General features: G+C 50.2%; 1 protein-coding gene across 5 annotated transcripts; it reads left to right on the top strand.

The window, feature by feature from the left end:
• The first annotated feature begins 3,840 nt into the window (after positions 1 to 3,840).
• FLYWCH2 (FLYWCH family member 2) lies at positions 3,841 to 11,480 on the top strand. 5 transcript variants are annotated; one of them, XM_027117709.1, is made up of 4 exons: positions 3,841 to 4,049; positions 8,703 to 8,804; positions 9,545 to 9,979; positions 10,913 to 11,170. In XM_027117709.1, exons 3-4 carry the CDS (start codon positions 9,646 to 9,648, stop codon positions 11,143 to 11,145), a joined length of 567 nt encoding a protein of 188 aa, XP_026973510.1. In that variant the 5' UTR covers positions 3,841 to 4,049; positions 8,703 to 8,804; positions 9,545 to 9,645; the 3' UTR covers positions 11,146 to 11,170. The 5 variants fall into 5 exon arrangements, with proteins under 5 accessions (XP_026973510.1, XP_026973508.1, XP_026973513.1 ...); XM_027117707.1 differs by lacking the exon at positions 8,703 to 8,804; XM_027117712.1 differs by lacking the exons at positions 8,703 to 8,804; positions 10,913 to 11,170 and adding an exon at positions 11,177 to 11,480 and having other exon boundaries at positions 3,849 to 4,049.
• Positions 11,481 to 22,221: the final 10,741 nt, after the last annotated feature.

The raw sequence follows: 22,221 nt of genomic DNA, 5'->3' as shown, positions 1-22,221 counted from the left end.
ACAGGTGTCCTTTTAAAAAGGGGAAACCTGAACACGGAAATGCACACGGGGAGAACACTGTGTGCAGACAAAGCAGAGATCAGGGTAATGCACCTAGAAGCCAAGGAGAGAGGCCTGGAACAGATTCTCCCTCCCAGCCCTCAGAAGGAGCCCACCCAGTCCACACCTTGATCTCAAACTTCTGGCTTCCAGAACTGCCAGGAAAAATTTTCTGTTGTTTAAGCCACTCAGTTTGTGATACCTTGTTCAGCATCTCTGACAAACGAATACAGAAACTATCCAGTATTTATTCAAGTAAGTATGGGAAGAACTTGCTTAGGATAATTTTAAAAAACAGAGAAACTCAAATTGGAAAAGACCACTAGATGCAGCTGTGTAGGGAATTCCCTGGTGGTCCAGTGGTTAGGACTCTGTGCTTTCACTGCCAAGGACACGGGTTCAATCCCTGGTCGGGAAACTAAGATCCCACAAGCTGCGAGGTGCCGCCAAAAAATAAACAAACAAACAAACAAACAAATAAATAAAGATTCAGATGTGTAAACACACACACCTATCATACACCTATTTTCCCAACCTCCTCCCCCACCAAGTGTAAATAATAAAATATTTCCATCACATGTGGAACACTAGGGTTAATCTGAGTTCAATAAAAATGTTTCTTAAATCAGTAAGAAAAAGATGAACAAGCTAATAGAAAAATGAAAGTGCAGCTGTTCTCAAGGTGTGTTCTGGTGGCCCCTGGGGGTTCCCAAAGACTTTTCAGAAGGTCCATGATTATTTTCATAGTAATACTGAGACAATGTTTGCCTTTTTCACTGTGATGACTTTGCACTGATGATGCAGAAGCAATGGTGACTCTTAGTGTGAATCAAGGCAGTGACACCAAACTGACAGAATTTATTGCCAATGATAAAATTCTAAGTCTTCTGGCAAAAAGTACAATTTTGGAAAACTTGTATGCCACCTTTAGCTTCACAGCTTCCCAATATTGCCAGACTTTTGTGTTGAGATTGGTGGCAGTATTAATGAATGTTATACATTTTATTTATACTGTATAATGAGATGTGTCAACATTTGCAAGATCTGTATAAGTCAATGAACAAATATTTTTGAAAAGACCAACACATGATTTATGAAATCACATGAGGGTAAAAGAGTCTTTCAAAATGCATGACAGATCAATGGATTTTCATGTAATAGAACACAAAATGCTCACTGATATCATCTCAGATTCCATGTTGCAACTAACCTTCAAAAAACTACCATGTTTTGAGTGTTGGTGTAGTATCAAAGAAGAATATCTACAATTATCTGAAAAGGATATTAAAATATTCCTTCCTTTTCCAGTTTTTTATGTGTGAGGCTAAATTTTCTTCACGTACTTCAACCAAAGCAGCGTATCCCAATAGAGTGAAGGCAGACACAGATATGCAAACCCAGCTGTCTTTTCTCAAACGTGATATTAAATAGATTTTTTTCTTCTTTTTTTGGCCATACCACACAGGATCTTAGTTCCGCGACCAGGGATTGAACCCGGGTCCCCTGCGGTGGAAGTGAGGAGTCTTAACCACTGGACAACCAGGGAAGTCCCCAAACAGATTTTTTTTTTTTAATGTAGAACATTGCCACTCTTCTCACTCATTTTTGGTTTGAAGATACAGTTATGCAGTGAATTTATTATTGCTATTTTAAATTCTCATGTTAAATTTCTGATATTGTAAATATTGATAGATGTAACCTACATAACCAAAAGCTCTTCAAGCTGCTCAATAATTTAAAGAGTATAATCACTCTTTAAAGGGGTCCTGAGACCCAAAAGCCTGAGAACCGCTGGACTACGGAATATAAATGTTGGAACCCACGACCCACAGGATGATACTCTGTGAATTCTCACAATGACTCCATGAGGTGAGTGATGTTATTATACCCATTTATCAGATGAGAAAACTGAGAGACAGGGGAAGCAGTTGCTTGTCACACAGCAAGCTAACGCCAGAGCTGGGATTTGAACACAGGCATCTGACTCCAAGCTTGTGCACTTCCTTGGGGACAATCTGGCAACATGTTTAAAAAGTTCTTATGGACTTCCCTGGTGACACAGTGGTTAAGAATCCGCCTGCCAATGCGGGGGACAAGGGTTTGATCCCTGGTTCGGGAAGATCCCATATGCTGCAACTAAGCCCGTGTGCCACAACTGGTGTGCTTGTGCTCTAGAGCTTGTGAGCCACAACTACTGAGCCCTCATGCCACAACTACTGAAGCCCACGTGCCTAGAGCCCATGTTCTGCAAAAGGAGAAGCCACCGCAATGAGAAGCCCGCGCACCACAACCAAGAGTAGCCCCCGCTCGCAACAACTAGAGAAAGCCTGCGCGCAGCAACGAAGAACCAATACAGACAAAAATGAATAAATAAAAATAAATAATTTTTTAAAAAACTTATCAAAAATAAAATAAAAAGCTCTTAAGACATTTGCCTTCTTTTACTATTTTTTGAAATTTCAAGAAAGGGGATAATCAGATGTCAGGAATTTAGATACAAAGATATTTATAACGTAATAAAATTAGAAACAACCAGTAGTCAGTGGATTATTAATAGATAATGGCAAATAAATTCATGAAGGCCTTTGAATGACTCTGAAGAATACCCAGGAAATGACCTGGCCCCTGGAGAAAGGATTGGAGTTCGGTGGAAGCCGTGGCTGCTGAACCGAGGGTGGTGATCAGGGATCTGCAGAGCCAGGGCGGCGGTGGCGGGGTGAGGCGGGGGAGGAGGGAGCTAGGAGCCTTTGTAGAGGCAGTTGCAGGTTCTGCTGATATTTGGACTTGAGGAGGAGGATACAGGAGAACGCGGGAGAACTGGAGGACACGGCGGATGCAGAAGATGCGGAGAACGTGGGAAATGCCTGAAGTCCAGGTCAGGCAGGCCTCATGGCACCTGGACCTGCACCTGCTGGGAGCCCAGGAGCAGCTTTAGAGCAAGAGAAAGAAAGGAGGAGAAGAAGAGGGGTGTCCGGGGAGTGACGTTTTCTAGAGAGCAGCAGCGTCTTCATTCTGCCAACGTTAGGACGCGCAGCTAAAAGAGTGGGGGCTCTAGCGGGGCGAAGGGGGACGGGGGGAGGGCTGCGGAGGGTCGCAGTGAGCGGAGGGCCCGGGGCGCCGTGCAGGAGGGGTGGCGGGTGAGAGGCAGGGCGGGTGTCAGCTCGGAGGATGCTGGGCCACTCTGATCGCCACCCGCCAAGTGTCCAGGAAAGCAGCCCCCAGGCTCCGCAGCTCCCCGTGCGGGAGCAATCCCGGTCTCCACCGCCCAGGGTAGTCAGAGAATCAGTGTGCAGTGACTGTGTGCTGTGAGTGCGGGCTGGACCGATGGGCGAAGGCCGGGATGATGGACGAGGTCTGCACCTGTGGCGGGGGAGGGTCGGGGAGCACCAATAACGAGGGAGGGGCCAATGGCGAGGGCTGGACCGAGGGTCGGGGAGGGACCAATGGCAAAAATGCTGCGCCCTCAGGGATGCTGGGCGGAGCGGAATCAGTAGCTTTGATGAGCATACTGAAAGTTCTTCCCTCTGCTCGCTCAGAAGAACGACGGAGACAATCGAGGCCTTTAAACAAATGCTGTGACTTCCTCTACGTGGAGCCGAGGTCAAACACTGGGGGAGGCCGTGTGGTCTCAGTTAAACCCACCCCCTCTTGTCCTGGGACAGCCCCGCCCAAAACTCGAAGTCTGGCCACTGGAAGGCTGAACCCCGCCCCCCGGGGGCCACCGCCCAATAACGGCATGGTCCTGCCCCCTCGCGAGCCCTGGCTCCGCCCCCGCGCGGGATTGGTCAGGCCGCCAGTTCTGCCCCGCGAGGGGAAGACCCGGAGAAATCGAGTTAGCCCAAGGAATGGGCCCCCCACAAGCCCTCTGCGCATGCTCGCTCCGTGACCCCAGCTTGAGGTGACTGCCCGAACCCAGACCGGGGCCCCAGGCACGGAGGCTGAGGGACCTGCCGCGGCTCGGTCTCCGGAGAGGGAGGGCCCCGCTGCCGTCGCCGCCCGGCCGGTGCCCGGTGAGGACGGGCCCCAGCGGATTGGGGAGGGTCTCGGGTCCCTGCCGGGCTCCTCTGGGGATCGCCAAGGGCTGCTGATGCTGGGGGGTGCCCCCCAACTCTGCATCCCGGCGCTCAGGCCGCCTCCTTGTCCTTCACCAGCGATTCAGCTCTTCTCCTCGCTCGTCCTTCCCCAACCCACCCTACCCCAGGACTGAGCTCTCACACCCCAAGTCAGGGAGCCCCACATTGGTCTGCCTTTCCTTGACCGTGTCCGCCCCGCCCAGTACTGCCCCCGCGCTGCACCCATCCCCAGTCCCGTCCCATCCTTGTGGCTCTAGAGATGCTCGCAGGGATGGCAGTTGGAGGTCTGAGATGTTGGGGCGGGGGAGGCACTCCGGAGGCTTAGGAGGTGGCGGTAATGATGCGAGAGGAGAGAGGCGGGGAGCAGGGGCCATTTGGGTGCAGCATAGACAGGTCTTAGGACAAATTGCAGTGGGTAAGGAGGAGTAAAAGTAACTAAGATTCCAAGCCATGGTGATTAGGGTAAGGAGGTGCCATTACATGAAATTCCCACTTTGGGGAAGCTGTTCCCTGCACACTATAGAGTAGCAGTTCTTGACCCATTCTGGGTCTTACTGCTGCTTTGAAAATCTCCCTGTAAGGATGTGTACCTGCATATCTAAGTGGGTCCATCATCCCACCAGCAGCCCTCCAAGAACCACATGAGACAGCGATTATAGAAGGGGCATCTGTCAGTATCACTGGTAACTTGAAGACTTCACCCTTGCCTGCCTGCCTGCCTGCCTGCTCTTGAGAGCCCCTGCGAAGTTCACCACTACTCCCATTACATAGGTGAAACCAGCCCAGAGAGTGTAAGGGGTTGGCCTTTTAGCTGAGAATGCAGGTGTTGGTGGACATTGATGGTATTTCTTTCCCATACATATGAAGGTAATGGTAATTATGTTAATCCATCATCAGTTTCCAGGCAATGATCCTGGCTTTCTTTTTTTTTTGGCCACGCCATTTGTGGGATTTTAGTTCCCCAATCAGGGATCGAACCTGCGCCCTCGGCAGTGAGAGCAGGGAGTTCTAACCACTGGACCGCCAGGTAATTCCCATGATCCTGGCTTTCAGAACCTCACCATCAAGGGACTGGACCTTGTATTAGTTACCTACTGCTGCCATAACAAATTACCACAAATTTAGTGGATTAAAACAACACAGCTTTGTAAAAGTCATGCAGTGCTGGAGGTCAGAGGTCTGACACGGGCCTCACTGGGTTAAAATCAAGGTGTGGGCAGGGCTGTAACCCTTCCAGGGGACTCTAGGAGAGACAGTCTGTTTCTTTGTCTTTTCTAGAGGCCTCCAGCATTCCTTGGCTCATATCCCCCTCCCTCCACCTTCAATGCCAGCAACATTGAATCTCTCCTCTCGCTGACCCTGCCTGCATCATCACACCACTCTTTCTGACTCTTCTACCTGTGTTTCCTGCTTTTTAGGATCGTTGTGATTGTGATGGAACCACCTGGACAATCCAAGATAATCTCCTAGTTTAGTAACCTTCATGCCATCTGCAAACTTAATTCCCCCTTTGCCATGTAAGGTAACATATTTACAGGTTCCAGGGATCAGGACCTAGACAGCTTTAGCGATGGGCAGCGGGGAGGCATTATTCTGCCTCCCAAGGTGTCTAAGAGGCTCCTGCCAGTTCTTAACATTGTGTGGTTTGGGGTTTACACTGAGCCATCTTACAATATCATGACAGCTGGCTAGGATAAATGGGTGACTGGAGACCCATAGCAATATCAAACCATCCGACTGGGGATGCAGGTGGAGGGTGTAAAGTGAGTGAAGTAAGGTAAACTATTAAGCCTTTTGATCTTTTTAATTCATTTCTGCTTCACTTCTAAAAATTCTGTTAATTCAATGAACTTTTATTGAGTAAAAATTTAATTTTCAAAATAGATAAATAGCTTAAATAAATAAATAAATAGCTTAAAATAGCTGCCTGTCAACTCTTCCATTCACATCTCAAAAATAAATTGCTAGAAGGTTAGGGATGAATCCAGAAAAGAGACTGATCCAGCCTGAGGAACTGTCCACCCCTGTACATGGAGTGGTGGAAAAACAGTTCAGCTATGAACTAGAAATTAGAAACTTCTTAAACAGAGGGCCCATGGCATCATCCATTTTTCACAAAGTATCAAATCAAATAGGGTAATGGTAAAAAAAAAAAAAATGTAGATTCTCAGGTCCCTCTCCAGACCCACTGAGAAAGAAGTCTGGGGGTGGAGGAGTCCAGAACTGTGCATTTTTAACAAGAATTCTGGGTGATTCTTAGGTATCATGAAGTGGGGAAACCACTGATTATAGACTTAATTTCTCTTTTCTCAATACTTAAGTTTTATTGAGATAATTTACATACCATGCAATTCACTCACTCACAATGTACAATTCAATGGCTTTTAGTAAATTCACCAAGTTGTGCAGCCATCACCACAATCAGTTTTAGAACTTTTTCATCACCCCAGAAACCCCATACATACTAGTATTCACTCCTCACTCTTCTGGTCCCCATCCCTCCCACCCCCAGCCCTAGACAATCACAAATCTACTTTCTGTCTCTATGGATTTTTCTACTCTATAGATTTTCTATAGACTCCAGGTCATTTTATAGAAATGGAGTGTATAATATGTGATCTTTCATGACTGGCTTCTTTCACTTAGCTAATCTTTCCAAGGTTCACCCATGTCGTGGCATGAATTTTTTAAATTATCAAATAATATTCCATTGTGTGGATACATCACATTTATTCATTTATCTGTTGATAGATATTTGGGCTGTTTCACTTTCTGGCATCTATGAATAATGCTGCTGCAAATATTCATGTACAAGTTTTTATGTAGACATCAGTTTCCATTTCTCTTGGGGATACACTTAGGAGTGGAATTGCTGGATCATATGGTAATTCTATGTTTAACCTTTTGAGAAATCATCAGACTGTTTTCCAAAGTGGCTGCACTATTTACATCCCCACCAGCAGGGTATGAGGGTTCCATTTTCTCCTCATCCTCACCAACACTTGTTATTGTCTGGTTTTTTTGTTTTGTTTTATTAGATCCATTCTAGTAGTGTGAAATAGTATCTCATTATAGTTTGATCTGCATTTCCCTCATGACTAATGATGTTGAACATCTTGTGCTTACTGGCCACTTGTATATTTTCTTTGGAGAAAGTCCTATTCAGATCCTTTGCCCATTTTAAAAATTGAGTTATTTGTCTTTTTATTACTGAGTTATGTGTTCTTTATAAATTCTAGATACAAGTCCCTTATCGGATGTATGATCTGCAAAAATGTTCTCCCATCCTATGGGCTGCCTTTTAATTCTCTTGATGGTGTCCTTTGACTCACAAAAGTTTTAAATTTTGATGAAGTCAAATTTTTGTGTTTCTTTTTTGGTTACTTGTACTTTTAGTGTCGTACTGAAGAAAGCTTTGCCTAATCCAAGGTCAGGAAGATTTACTCGTTTCTTATTTTTTTTAAGAGTTTTATCACTAGCTCTCATAATTAAGTCTATGGTCATTTAGAGTTAATTATTTTTATGATATGAGAAAGGGGTCCAACCTCCTGGAGTTTCATTCCTGGACCACAGAGGTGTGGGCTGCTGGCCAGTGTTGTACACCAGGCCAGTCAGGGTATGGGGGCAGGGTCCTGTGGGTGGGGCTTCCCACCATAACCCTTTCCTGCCCAGAGTGGTTCTCTGGGTTGGGGGGGGGGGTAGGCAGTGTCTTTTCTGCTGGGCCCCATGTCCCCCCAGGTCCCAGGTACCACCATGTTGCCTGCCCTGTGAGGCAGGATGGGCAGAGCTGGGAAGGACCACATGGGAGGAGTAGGGGTTAGCTTATCCAGGGGCTGGACCAGGGACAGGAGGGATAATGAGACATCAATCCCAGGGGTGCCTGTGGTCAGGTGACTTGCTACCAGGAAGCACTTACCTGAGGCTACACCCCCTGGAGGCGGGGGTCCTCCTCTGTTGCAGTTGGGAGGTCTCTGCTTTCGTGTCTAGTTGTCTGGTCTCTGCTTTCATGTCTAGTTGACTGAGAAGGGGAGCTTGCAGGGGGCAAGGCACCCCAACCATGCACTGGCCTTGCACCTCAGGCTCCTCTCATGGATGAAGGGGTCTTCGAAGATTTTTGGGTGCGGGGCATGGACACCTCAAGCCATGTGCATTGGAGGCGCCCAGAGAAACACAACTAAAAGCCAGGTTGGAGAAACAGGTCTAGGGGGCCAAGTAAGAGTGTACGGGCCTTGGTGCTGCCTGAGTCCTGGACAGGGAGGGTGAGATGTCTGCCAAGGCGGCAATCTTGTTTCTGGGCCAAACTGGAAACTGAGAAAGACCCCGCCATCTGCCCACCACCCAATCACCCCCAACAGACAAAACAGCTAGCCCACACTGATGCCCCAGAGCCCCGGTCTCCAGGCCAGCACTGCCCCTGTCATCCATTTTTTTCTTTTCTTTTTTTTTTTTTTTTTGGCCATGCCATGTGGCTTGTAGGATCTTAGTTCCCTGACCAGACATTGAACCCGGGCCCCCGGCAGTGAAAGTGCAGAGTCCTAATCATTGGACCACCAGGGAATTCCCTGTCATCCATCCTTTCTGCTTCTCCAGACCAGAAGCCAGGGAGCCCTCAGTGACCACAGATTCTCTGGACACCTCCACAGCCCTGTACCCACTCAGCTGAGGCAGAGCCAGCACCAGCTCAGACACAAGGTCACTGCCCTCGTGGGGTCCTAGTGTCCCCTAGCACTGGGTGCCCTGGGGCCTCTGGCCTGGGATGGGGGCTGGATCTAGTTGTAAATCTGGAGAGCTCTGCCTCCCAGGGCCCAGCCCATGTTCCTGGTGACACAGTGTCAGGGTGAAGGGCACCGGGCATTCTGGGAGTATCAGTGACCTGAGCTCCTGTCCCCAAAGTACTTTTCCCTGAAGACTGGTGCTCAGGAAGATGGGTGTCCATTATCCTGGACAAGGTACCCCAGGTGCTGTACGGGCGGGCTCTGGACCCACCTTTACTGGACTCCCAGCTCTGCCTTCATGGCTGCATGCCTCAGTGTCCTCATCTGTAACCTGGGTCAATGAGAAAGATCAACTTTCATAACATGGGGCTGAAGGTTAAGTGGAAAAACCTGTGGAAGCACTTCACCGTGTGCTCAGCACCTGTGGGCCTGGATTCCTAGTAACTTAGCTGTCAGCACCTTGGTCACCCCAGTAGCCCCTTGAGAGCCCTGTTTTGGGCACATTTTGTAGATGGGAAAGTGAGGTTTGGCTGGGAGAGGTGACGGACCCAAGGCTACCAAGAGAGCAGAAGCACCAGCCCAGGGTTCTCTGGCTCCATTCAGGTCCTTTCCTGGGGGCACCGAGGCAGCCCCATCTGCCCCAACCTCCAGCCCAGATTCTTCCTGAACCCAGGCCTAAGGGCACCTCCACTAATGGGATTTTGCCTCCTGCCTTAGGACGGAGCCCTTGAACTGCTGGGTTCCTTCCAGGGAGGTGGAGGAGAAATCCATCTGCTGGGGCCTGAGCGTGGCCTGGGGGCCAGGCCATCGGTCCCAGAATGCCCCTGCCCGAGCCCAGTGAGCAGGAGGGCGAGAGCGTGAAGGCCGGCCAGGAGCCCTCCCCTGAGCCCTCCCCTGAGCCGGGCACAGATGTCGTCCCCGCAGCCCCCAGGAAGCCCAGAAAGTTCTCCAAACTGGTGCTGCTGACAGCCTCCAAGGACAGTGCCAAAGTGGCGGGGGCCAAGCGCAAAGGAGTGCACTGCATCATGTCCCTGGGGGTGCCCGGTCCCGCCACCCTTGCCAAAGCCCTCCTCAAGATCCATCCCGAGGCTCAGCGGGCCATCGAGGCCGCCCCCCAGGAGCCTGAGCAAAAACGCAGCAAGCTGGACACAGGTGAGGCCCCAGCCCAGCGAGCAGGGCGGGAGCAAGACCTTCCTGGGGCCGAAGTCCCCTGTCACCTGGGCAGCCAGGGGGACAGCAGGCTCGGCTGGCTCAGGGGAGTATGTGTGTGCTGTGAACATTTCTGCGTGCATCTGTCTACATTATCTCAGTGTGAATCTCTGCGTGTCTATAGGCCTCCGTGTGTGTGTGTGTGTGTGTGTGTGTGTGTGTGTGCGCGTGTGTTTCTCTAAGGTTCTGTCTCCCTATGTGTGTATTTGCCTAGGAGAGTAAGTTTGTGTGGGTTCTTATATGTCTGTGTTCCTGGGCCTATTTCTCTCCGTGTCTACTCTTATGTGTTTTTCATGAGATAGGGGCATCCCCAGCCACAAGCCTAGAGTTCTCAGGGGACCTGAGGGACCCCCTCAGGCTCCATCGCCTGCTGGAGTCAGGGACCCCAGAGCCTGGAGGCCCCTCTGCAGTGGGCCTGGCTCACCCTTGAGCCCTTCCACCAGCCTGTTCTGCTCCAAGTGCCTCCTCATGTCCACCTGCCTCTGCCCAGTGCAGAGAGGGTTCTGTCCTCAGTACCTGTGTGGAGGCAGGGCTCAGAAGGGCCAAGTCACCACCCTGAGGCCACCAGCTAGCTCACTGCAAAGGATGGGGGGGCCCCCTCTGGCTCAGAGCCCATTCTTCCAGCTGAGCTGGATGGGACAGGCCATTTCTACCCCAACTGAGACCTCTGCTCACTTCTCAGATCAGGCAGGCTCTGGGGCCATATGGACCCCACCCCATATGGCACCTTTGTGAGAATCAGGACAAAGTCACCCTTCCTCAGATGGAGAGATGAAGAGCGTAACAAGGGCTGCAGCTTGGCCCCATGGGCTCCCCTGGGCAGATGCTCATGGGCAGTCAACACCTCTCAACCTGCCTCTCTGTCTTTACCTCCAGACCTGTCCACGGCCCTCCCCACCTCCTGCCCCGTCCTGGGCCAGGCAGCGGGGAGGGAGCAGCAGCTTCCTGATGCTCAGCCCAGATTTGGCCCAAAGTTTCCTGGAAACAGCCTCTGTGTCCCTGGGCCAGTGGCCTTTGGGAGCATGTCTCTGGAGTCAGCAATCCCTGCCCCTGCTCTGGCAGCTGGGACCCCCAGGTTTGCCCCCCACCCCTTCCCCCTTTTCCTTTGACAACAGCCTGACCCATCCCCTTCTCTTCCAGACGGAAAAGAAGATGGAAGGTTGGCAGGACAGCCTGCCCCCAGTCCCTTGGTGGATGGGGAGGAGTCCACCATGGGCCCCATCGTGTCCAGGGAGGACCCGTAGCCCTGACAACTGAGGGTGCATCCTGGCTGGGTCAGTGAACTTGGCTGCAACTTCTACACGTTCCACTGGGCTTCTGCCTGCGGCCCAGCCGCTGACTGATTTTCACTTTCAACGTTGTAATCTTTTTCTGATCAAGCATAATTTACTTTTGTAAGCAGAAAAAAAAATTAAAAAGAGAATAAAAGAAGCTGTACACTAGATCCCACCACGGGTAGGTTTTTAAAATTCCATGATTCTGGGTCCTTTGAGGTCCCAGCTCCAATCCCCACCCCCCTGCTCCTGAGCCTCCCCAACCCCCACCAGCCCTTACCTGGCCCTGCTCCAGGGCTTCCTGGCCTGGGCCATCTCTCAGGCCCAGGAGGCCTCTCCAGCGGCCTCCATCCCCCAGGGCCTCCTCAGCCTGGAAAACCCGACCACTGACTCAGAGACTAGGTGGAGTCTCTGAGGTTTCTACTTTCTGCTGCCTTTGGTGTCCAGCCCTGAACCCCTGGGAAGCCAATCCTGCCCCTCCCTGGCTCTCCTTCCAGGGCTAGTTCCCAGGAGGCCTCAGCCTGCTTCTTCCTGCTGAACCCTCATAAAGGCCACCTCCTCCAGGGAGCCACACAGGACTGACAGCCCCTGTGCACAAGGGCCCTGATGTCCACGGCAGCCCAAGGTTCTGCTGAGGAGGTGAGCCTGCGGTGTGAGGGGGCACGCCTGACAGAAGTGTATTGTGCCCCTGCCATGTTCCTCTGGGTGGTTTGGGGGCTGAGGGAGATTCCTGGGAGCCTGAGCCCCTCCTCAGGTCCCCTGGGTGCTGCCCTGCTGGAGGGAAAGATGAAGAAACACTGTTCCCCTCCTTCAACCATAAGTCGGGGTCCCCTGAGAAAAGGCATAGGCCTCAAGTTGCTTCAGCCCACGTGTTCCTCATCATTTGAAAACTGCCTTTGGGCAAAAGGAAATGGATTACTTTTTAAAAGTAGAGTTTAGAGGACTTATGTTTTCAAACATTTTCCAAATTTAATCAGTATCTGTTGACTCCCTCTTGGGAAAAGTGAGTTACACAGCACATCCGCAGCGCCCAACTCTCCATTTTGCTGTTATTTTTACAGCATAGTTGTCTGTAACAATTATATTCTGTAACCATAACTTGAAAAGTTGTTTTGTCTGAATTCTATATTTAAATAGATTCCCATCCCCCACAAGATTTCTCCTTTCCTGAGGCTCTGAGTCATCCTGGAGGGCTGGTTCTGTCAGTTGAGGAGACTGCCTGAGGGCTTGCTCTGGTTTAACATTTGATGGTGGAGGAGGCATGGAGTAGAGGAGGTGGGGAGAGGGACTGGCCAGCCTCGACCCCTGCCACTCATCCTGGACTCCAGGCAGTCCTGGCCTGGGCAGGGTCACTGCAGGCATCCACTCCCCTGCATTTTGCTGTGGCACCATCGACCCCTTCTGCAGCTGCCATGGGAGCCTGGGGCGGGGGTGGCACTTGGGTCCCCAGTGAGGGGGCCTGGTTGACTAGGTGGCCCCTGGAGGCTGGGTGGGGGCACAGGAAGGGTGCACCTCCCTCCGGGGGCTCAAGCGGCCTGTGGTGCCTGTCATTTGCCAGGAGGGTGGGAAGCCACTGCCAAGCCAGGCAGGGAGCTCATACACTGGATCCGGAGGTGTTAAGCTTTTCTTATTTTTTAAATTTTGAAACATTTCAAACTCCCATAAAAGTTGAAGGAACATGCAGGCAACACCACATATCCCTCACCTAGATTCACCCTCCCTCTCCCTCCTAGTCCTGCCGCTTTCTTGCCTCATCACTTCTTGAGGACCTTAATGTCTGCTACACAGGACCTAGTGGTAAACAGGTCACAACCCCAGCCTCCCAGAGGTAGACAGGAGACACAGGACTTCCTGCTGATGAGTCCATGAAATCTGGGGCTAAGGGCTGCCCAGGAGAGGACCAGGAGCTCCTCAGCATATGACAGGTGCCTGAGGAAGCCCCGTGGAGGGAGCTGAAAGGTGAAGAGGGCGGCCTAAGGAGGAGTGAGCCCAGACGGAGTAGGACAGGAAGGCCACGAGGCAGGAATGGTTGGCAGAGGCTACTGGCCCAGGGCCTTGAGGCCACAGGTGGGTTCCAGGCTCATCACGGGTAGTAGGAGGTTGGGACGGATTTATGCAGAGGAGGAATGTGATCAGTGTCGTTTTACAAAACTCCCTTGGTGCCCTGAGGAGAACAGACTGGAGGGGGTCCCAAGTGGGAGCGGAGAGGCTGGTGAGGGCACCACCACAGCCCGGGGGAGAGCAAAGGGAGGGGAGATGGGAGATTCTAGAAGGGGACTGAGAAGGGCTCAGTGTAGGCCTCTTTTGGGGGACAGTGTTTGAGGGAAGACTGGCCTGCCCAGCCCGGGATGACAGTGCCATCCACCAGGAGGAGAATCCAAGGGGAGAAGGCAGCTGGGGGCAAGTGGCCTTCCAGTTCACACAGTTGGCATCCTGCTGGACGGGTGTGTTCCTGTTGGTCAAGAGTGGTTCCCACCAGTGTCAACGGAGCAGAAATCCCTCAGAAGTGGCAGATTGATACAAGTTCTGAGTCTCTGCACTCAGTGAGTGGGTGGGTGGGGGCATTAATTATGATGGGGATAAAAAGTAAATAGGATGACTACTGTACACTTATTTTTTAAATATTTATTTATTTGGCCGCACCGGGTCTTAGTTGCAGCACATGGGCTCCTTAGTTGTGGCATGAATGTGGGATCTAGTTCCCCAACCAGGGATAGAACCCGGGCTCCCTGCGTTGGGAGCGCAGCGTCTTATCCACTACGCCACCAGGGAAGTCCCTACACTTACTTTAAAAAAATATCTTGCATTGGTCTTTCCTTCAAGCTAAAAAACAAACAAAAAAAGGTAATTCATGTTCATGAAAATAAACAGAAAATACTGATTATGAAAAAATATTACAAAATCTACAATAATTCCACCATCTAGAGATAAGTCTATGATAAATATTTTTTATATTCAGAAAATTGGGGTGATAAAGTGCCTTTTTTTTTTTTTTTTTTTGCCGCACTGCGTGGCTTGCGGGATTTTAGTTCTCGACCAGGGATCAAACCCCGACCCCGGCAGTGAAAGCACGGAGTCCTAACCACTGGACCACCAGGGAATTCCCTATTTTTTTCTTAATGTATTACAAATGTCTCTCCAGCGTCCATTTTACAACGTACCACTACAGGGGTGGATCATTTATCCAACCAGTCCTGATTGTTGGACGTATCCGTTGTTTCCAGGTTGGCAACAATCCTTTCAAAAGCCTTGGGTGAGATTCCTGCACACGGATTGGACACAGCCACTATCATTCCACCCGCGGCCCGTGAATACCCGGCTCTCAGGCATCCTTGCAAACATCCGGTAATACCATTAAGAAGAAAATATTTAAAAAAAGAAGAAGAAGAAGAAAATATTGATAACGCCCCCCGCTTCATCTTGTATGCACAACCTCTGCGTGCTTTTTCCTGGGGGTTGCATTTTCCTTGGTTAGCTTGGAGAGCTGGTCCAGGCACGCCCCCGTTCCCCCAGCCGCCGCCAGGCTCAGTGTGGCTGATTCTCCTGGAGGCCGGGAGGAGACGCGCGCGGACGCCGTCAGGCCCAGCAGATTCCGGACGCCCACCCAGGCCCTTTGAGGCCCGGGCACCGGCTCTAACTTGCCTTCTGCAGGGGCCAGGGATGATTCCTCAGTGACAATCCGGCAGATGGCCGGCTATCCGAAGAACGCGGGTGAGATCCGTACTCCTCGTCATCCTCAGACACTCCAACACAAGTCGCAGCCCCTCCTCCTCCCAGTCTGATTGCCCCACAGCAAGTACCTCTTCTAAGAGCCCATGTGACTCATTGTTTATTATTATCTATTGCTTCTCCCCAACCCACCCCCCATAACGTAAGCTCAACGCCACCACGGCAGGGGTCTTTGTGGACTTGGGCTCCTAAGGTGCCCAGGGTGGAGACCTGGCAGGGGAGCGGGCGGAGAGGCGCAGGGTGCGGATGGGGTACGGCACTCGGAGCCCAGGCAGGGGCAGAGGTGCGGGGATCCAGAGCGCGCAGTCGGAGTTGGGCGGAGCGTAGGTGCGAGAGGAAGGCGCGGAGGATGAGGCAGTGGGAGGCGGAGGACTGAAAACAAGGATGGGAAAGGGGGCGGGAGAACGCGGGAAGGAGGGGATTCGACGGAGGATACGGAGAACGTGGAAATGCGGAGCGGGCGGGGGACCAGGGCAGGAGGGCCCCATGGGACCTGAACCTGCACCTGCCTGGAGCCCAGGGGCAGGGGGGCGGCGGGGACTTCCAGCAGCAGCTTTAGAGCGAGAGGAGGAAGGCGGAGCGGAGGGGTGTCAGGGTAGTGGCGTTTTCTAGAGAGGAGCAGCGTCTTCACTCTGCCAACTGGGAGACTGGGGGCTCCGGCTGGGCAAAGGAGGGCGGGCGGAGGGAGGAGTCCGCGGGGCTGCGGAGGGTCGCGGTGAGCGGAGGGCCCGGGGCGCCCTGCAGGAGGGGAGGCGGGGGCGTCGTCGCGCCTGGGCAGGCGAGAGGCAGGGAGGGTGTCCGCTCGGAGGATGCCGGGCCGCTCCGGTCGCCACCCGCCAAGTGTCCAGGAAAGCAGTCCCCAGGCCCCGCAGCTCCCCGCGCCAGAACAATCCCGGTCCCCACCGCGCAGGGTGATCAGAGAACAAGTGTGCAGTGATTGTGCGCTGTGAGTGGGGGCTGGACCTATGGGCGAGGGCTGGATAGATGGGCAAGGGTTGGACCAGTGCAGAAAAAGATGCTTTCCCCGCACGGAATCCCCTCAAAGGGGCAGATTTTTTTTTCTGACGTTTTATTTTGACATAATTTCACACCTACAGAAAAACTGCAAGTGTACAAAGCATGCCCATATACTTTTCACCCAGGTTCCCCAAAAGTTAGGAATAAAGCCAGCCACAGCAGCAATAGTGAAATTTAGAAACGTGTCCACAACTGCTGAGCCTGCGTGCCGCAACTACTGAAGCCCACGCTCCTAGAGCCCGTGTTCCGCAACAAGAGAAGCCACCACGATGAGAAGCCCGCACACCACAATGAAGCGTGGCCCTCACTCGCCACAACTAGAGAAAGCCCTCACGCAGCAACGAAGACCCAACGCAGCCAAAACTAAATTAATTAATTTAAAAAATGCTTAAAAATTTTTTTTCTTCAATTTGAGTTGGAGGATTCTTCTGGTTAGAAAATCTATATCAGATCATGTGATCTGAAAAACGTTTAAATGTTTCCCCTGAATTTATATGATGTATTATGATGGAAAAAAATGAGATCTGGGCATCTTATAAAATACATTTGCCTGTAAAAAAAAGAAACTAGTGTCTAATAGGAAAATAACTAAACTATGTAGCCAGCCATATGTAAATACGGTTATAATATGGGGGCGGTGAGTTTTACAATATACAGTTAGGTGGAAAAAGCAGGAATACTTGAAAATAATTGCCATGGAGTGTGTTTGCAATGATGTAAAATTTAAAAGAAGATTCATTTTCAAAAAGATTGACAAGAAAGATGACAACTGGAAACTCAAGAGACCCAAAACGAAAGGGAAAGAACGAAGTTGGAGAATTCACACTCTCTGATTTCAAAACTTACTGCAAACCAACAGTAATTGAGTCAATGTAGTGCTGGCACAAAATAAACACAGACCCATGGATAGAATTGAGAGTCCAGAAATAAACCCTCACATTTATGGTTAATTGTTTTTCAACAGGGGAGCCAAAATAATCACAGAGAGGAATTAACAGTCTTTTCAACAAATGGCACAACTCAGATATCCGTATGCAAAAGAATGAAATCAGAGCCCTACTTTGCCCATAAAAACAAACAAACAAACAACTCAAAATGGGTCTAAGTCCCAAATGTAAGAACTAAACTATAAAACTTTTTAGAATACATACAGGTAAATCTTTGTGAACTTGGATTAGGCAGTGGTTTCTTAGATGTGACATCAAAAGCACAAGCAACAAAAGAAAAAACAGATAAATTGGACATCATCAAAATTAAGAACTTTTGTGCTTCAAAGGACACCATCTTAACTGGGAGCAATAAAGTGAAAAGACAACCCACAGAATGGGAGAAAGATTTTGTAAATCATATATCTGACAACGGAAGTGTATCTAGAATATAAATATAAAGAATTTTTAGGCTTAATAATAAAATGACAACTCAATTTTAAAATGGGCAAAGGATCTGAATAGACATTTCTCCAAAGAAGATAGGCAAATGTCAAATAAGCCCTTGAGAAGAGGATCAACATCATTAGCTATCAGGGAAATGCAAATCAAAACCACAATGAAAAGCCACTTCATATCCATTAGCATGGTTGTAATCAGAAAGACAGATAATAACAACTGTTGACAGGGATGTGGAGAAATTGGAACCCTCACACACTGCTGGTGGGAATGTAAAATAGAGTAGACCCTGTGGAAGACAATCTAGCAATTCCTCAAACGGTTAAACATCGACCCAGCAAATCCAATTCCAGGTGTATACCCAAAAGAATTGAAAACATCTGTCCACACAAATTTGCACATAATGTTCACAGAAGTATTAGTCATAGTAGCCAAAAAGTGGAAACAATGCAAACGTCAGTCAACAGATGAATGGATAAACAAATTGGGGTATATCCATACAGTGCAATACTATTTGACGATAAAAATAATGAAATACTACTGGCATGCTACAACATGGATGGACTCTGAAAACACTAGGCTAAGTGAAAGAAGCCACACACAAAAGATATATGATTGTATGATTCCATTTAAATGAAATGTCCAGAATATGCAAATCTATAGAGACAGAAAGATTAATAGTTGCTTAGTGTGGGAGGATGGGGGACTTGGGGGTGATCGCTAAAGGTTTCTTTTGGAGTGATGAAATTGTTCTAAAACTGAGTGTGGTGATGTCCGCATCTCTGTGAATCTATTAAAAACCATTCAATTGGTACACTTTAAATGGGTGAACTGTATGGTATGTGAGTTATATCCAATAAATCTGTTACCAAAAGATACAATAATAAACCCTTTATGTGTTAGCATAACATATTTTTATGAAAATCACTATATTTTCCAAATCAAAGAAATTTTATAAGAATGGCGTTGTTCTTTTTTTTTTTTTTTGCAAATCTCTTTAATGTAGGCTTAATGGAGGACTACAGGTTCTCATCTGTGCTTTGGCATTCAATCTGTTACACGTCATGTAACCTTTGGAATATCCCACAGGGACTTCCAAGAACCCCAGACTACACTTTGAGGACCATTTGCCTACTGTAAAATTCATATTTTTCCTCTTGTAATTAATAAATGTATTGTGGGGAAATATGTACTTTGGGAATATGTAAATACTAGTTCCTTGTTAAACTTCCACCCTCCGGTCTTAGCGGCCATTGATAATTTTTGCCCGAATCAATTATTACTTACGATGGTCGCCAAAGGGTGATTTTCCGCATCCTTCCTTCTGCATTTATTAGCTGGCATTCTACTGTAAGAGCTTTCCCATCTCCCCATTTACTTACTTTCATCACTATCGATCATGGCTTCTTATTTTACTCAGTTATAATCTGTTATTATCATTATTTAGTTTGAATCAAATTGACCCAGCTTTGGGGTAGGTCATTTTAAAGTTTCTGTTAAGTCCACAGGAAATTTCCTTCCGCTGGCTAACGAAAGTGACGGGCCTAATGATGCATTTAAATGACCGCTTCCGTAGTAAGTCAGAAAGAGAAAAACAAATATCGTATATTAACGCATATACGTGGAACCTAGAAAAATGGCACAGATGAAACGGTTTGCCCGGCAGAAATAGAGACATAGGTGTCGAGAACAAACGTATGGACACCAAGGGGAGGAAGTGGCAGAGGGGTGGTGGAGTGGTGGTGGTGAGATGAATTGGGAGATTGGGATTGACATATATACACTAATATGTATAAAACAGATAACTAATAAGAACCTGTTGTATAAAAAATAAATAAAATTAAAAAAAAATTTTAATGACCGCTTCCGGGCTTCCCTGGTGGCGCAGTGGTTGAGGGTCCGCCTGCCGATGCAGGGGACACGGGTTCGTGCCCCGGTCCGGGAAGATCCCACATGCCGCGGAGCGGCTAGGCTCGTGAGCCATGGCTGCTGAGCCCGTGCGTCCGGAGCCTATTCTCCGCAACGGGAGAGGCCACAACAGTGAGAGGCCCTCGTACCGTAAAAAAAAAAAAAAAAAGACCGCTTCCGCTCAGTGAGCTCAGACTCAAATCCTGGATCAGGTCTGGGGTTCTCAAGCCCCCCAAATCTCTTCTTCTCTGAGGGTCCACCGCCCCGGAGGCGACCCCCCCACCCGCACCGTCCAAGCCTCAGGTCAGATCAAAGCTCAGTCCCCGGCTGCCGCAGCCCAATCCTGGGCTTGCCCCGCCTCTTTCTCCAGCCCTGGCCCCGCCTCCCAGCGCCGATTGGTCCGGCCGCCAGCTAGGCACCGCGCACGGAAGACCCGGAGAAGTGGGGTTTGCCCAAAGAATGGGCTCCCCGAGGCCCCGCTGCGCATGCTTGCTAGGAACCCTCTAGTGCGCTCCTAGAGGCCGGCTCCCCCGCGGGGCGCTGCGCGCTCCCTACGGCCAGCGGGGCAGCGCGCGCGGCACGGAGCTCGCTCCCGAGAGGGCAGGTGGGGGCGGGGAGTGGGCACCCGGGTTGCGGTGGCCGGAGGGGCCTGGGCCGCGAGGTCGGCGCCTGTGGCTGCGGCGGCCCGAGGCCAGAGGACCCGCCGCGGCTCGGTCTCCGGAGAGTGAGGGCCCCGCTGCCGTCGCCGCCCGGCCGGTGCCCGGTGAGGACGGGCCCCAGCGGGTCAGGGAGGGTCTCGGGTCACTCGGCGTGGCCGCGCCCCCAGCCGGGCTCTCCCGGGGGTCCCCAGGACTGCTGATGCTGCGGAGGGGGGTGTCCCCGGACTCTGCATCTCGGCGCTCAGGCAGCCTCCTTGTCCTTCACCTGCAATTCGCAGCCTCCCTTCTCCTCGTTCCTCCTCACCCCCCTCCACCCACCAGACCCCGGGACTGAGCCCTCACACCCCAAGTCAGGGAGCCCCACATGGGTTTGCCTTTCCTTTACCGTGTCCGCCCCACCCAGTGCTGCCCCCGCCCTGGCATTCACCCCAGCCCCATCCAGTCTTTGTGCCTCTGGAGGTCCCAGTGACCTTGCACTTTTTGCTGTCGTTACACCTACTTCCACTCCTGCATACCTAGATTACCTGTTGGGGCTTTCAAACTTTTTTGACTCAACCTACAGTGAGAAATATATTTTACACGCCTGTAGATGCAGATTACTGAGCGATAACTTTAAAGGGAGATTTTTACCCCAATCTCACATGACGCAGCCAGATCTACTCTACGTGGGTTCTAATTCCAACCTATCCTATCCTGTCCTGTCCTGTCCTATTCTATTCTATTCTGTTCTGTTCTTTCCATTCCAAAAGTCTGTTGCTAACCCATTAAACTGATTTCAGGACCTAAAGAGTCTGACCACAGTTTGAAGCCCTTGCTTTAACGACCAGTCTTTTACTTCCGTTACCCCTTACCTTTGGAGGATGCAGAGGTCCAATAACAGATAATCATGTGTAAACTTAAATTCCAAAGAAAGGGTATATTTTTATTATTTTGACATTAATGCTTTTCGGGGCCAAAATCATCTCCAGGACTTGGTGCGATTCAGGCAGGTTTACCTTGTTCCTCTTCCCAAAAGCTCCCAGTCGGACTCGGGGAAGAGTTCGTATGTGGAGGCTAGATTATAGAGCGTTTATAATGGAGACGGACACTACTTTTATCGGAGAGGGAAATGTTTCAGCTTTAGGAACTCAGCACTGCGTAGGGAGAATCGGAACAGCTGGATGCCGGGCAGAAAAGCCATTTAGGAGGTGGTGGGTATCAAAGCCTTGAGGTAATGTGGGGTGGGAAGGCGTGGAAGATGGTGTGACCAGGTGCCCAGAGATGTGAGGACGAATTAGGCCTGATATGGGAGGCATGGAAATAGCCATGATTGTGCTCTAGGGGCGTTGGGGGATCTGGGGCTGGGAGTACTATTAGCTGGAATCTCCCTTTCTGTGTCCTCTGCCTCTAAGTTGCTTTGGAGCAGTGGTTCTCAAGCGACATGCAGCAATGTTGGTTGTCAGGATTTGGTGGCTGCTACTGGCATCTCGCAGGCAGAGGCCAGGGATGCTGCTAAACATCCTTCATTTCACAGGACAACCCCCCACAACAAAGAATTATCTGGTGCAAAATGTCAGTGGTGCCAAGGTTGAGAAGCCCTGCTTTGGAATAGAATTATTATTTTATTTTATTTTATTTATTTATTTTTGTCTGCCTTCGGTCTTCATTGCTGCGGGCGGGCTTTCTCTAGTTGTGGTGAGCGGGGGCTACTCTTTGTTGCGGTGCGCGGGCTTCTCATTGCAGTGGCTTCTCTTGTTTTGGAGCACTGGCTCTAGGCACGCGGGTTCAGTAGTTGTGGCTTGCGGGCTCTAGAGCGCAGGCTCAGTAGTTGTGGCGCACGGGCTTAGTTGCTCCGCGGCATGTGGGATCTTCCTGGACCAGGGCTCAAACCCTGTCCCCTGCACTGGCAGGCAGATTCCTAACCACTGCGCCACCAGGAAAGTCCCTGGAATAGAATTCTTAATCTTTAGGGAGATCACTGCCACCTTCACCTCTCCCAGGACTAATGCCTGTATGCACACTCAGAGACTTTGCACATAATGGTAGGAGGGTCCATGAGCCAATCAGTGTGCACCTCTAATTTTCATAGCTTGCTGGGGGTGGGGGGTGGGGCAGCTTTTGGAATCATCCAGGAGCTTTTTCAAACATCAGGATATTCTCTCCTCCCCGTTCCACTATTCAGAACCTCTGCTGGGCCTGGACAAAGTACTCCTTGTTCTTACATGATGATTCAC

The sequence above is a fragment of the Aethalodelphis obliquidens genome, unplaced genomic scaffold, assembly GCF_003676395.1.
Source record: "Aethalodelphis obliquidens isolate GAN/ISIS:26980383/991018 unplaced genomic scaffold, ASM367639v1 scaffold18, whole genome shotgun sequence".
Lineage (NCBI taxonomy): Eukaryota > Metazoa > Chordata > Mammalia > Artiodactyla > Delphinidae > Aethalodelphis > Aethalodelphis obliquidens.
The sequence above is the reverse complement of the archived record's forward strand: the minus strand, read 5'-3'. Positions and strand labels throughout refer to the sequence as shown.

Bases quoted from the DNA above. Each gene is read 5' to 3' on its own strand.
- FLYWCH2 (XM_027117707.1), top strand. From the start codon at position 9,646: ATGCCCCTGCCCGAGCCCAGTGAGCAGGAGGGCGAGAGCGTGAAGGCC. The intron at 9,980-10,912 runs GTGAGGCCCCAG...CTTTACCTCCAG, and splicing joins ACGCAGCAAGCTGGACACAG to ACCTGTCCACGGCCCTCCCC.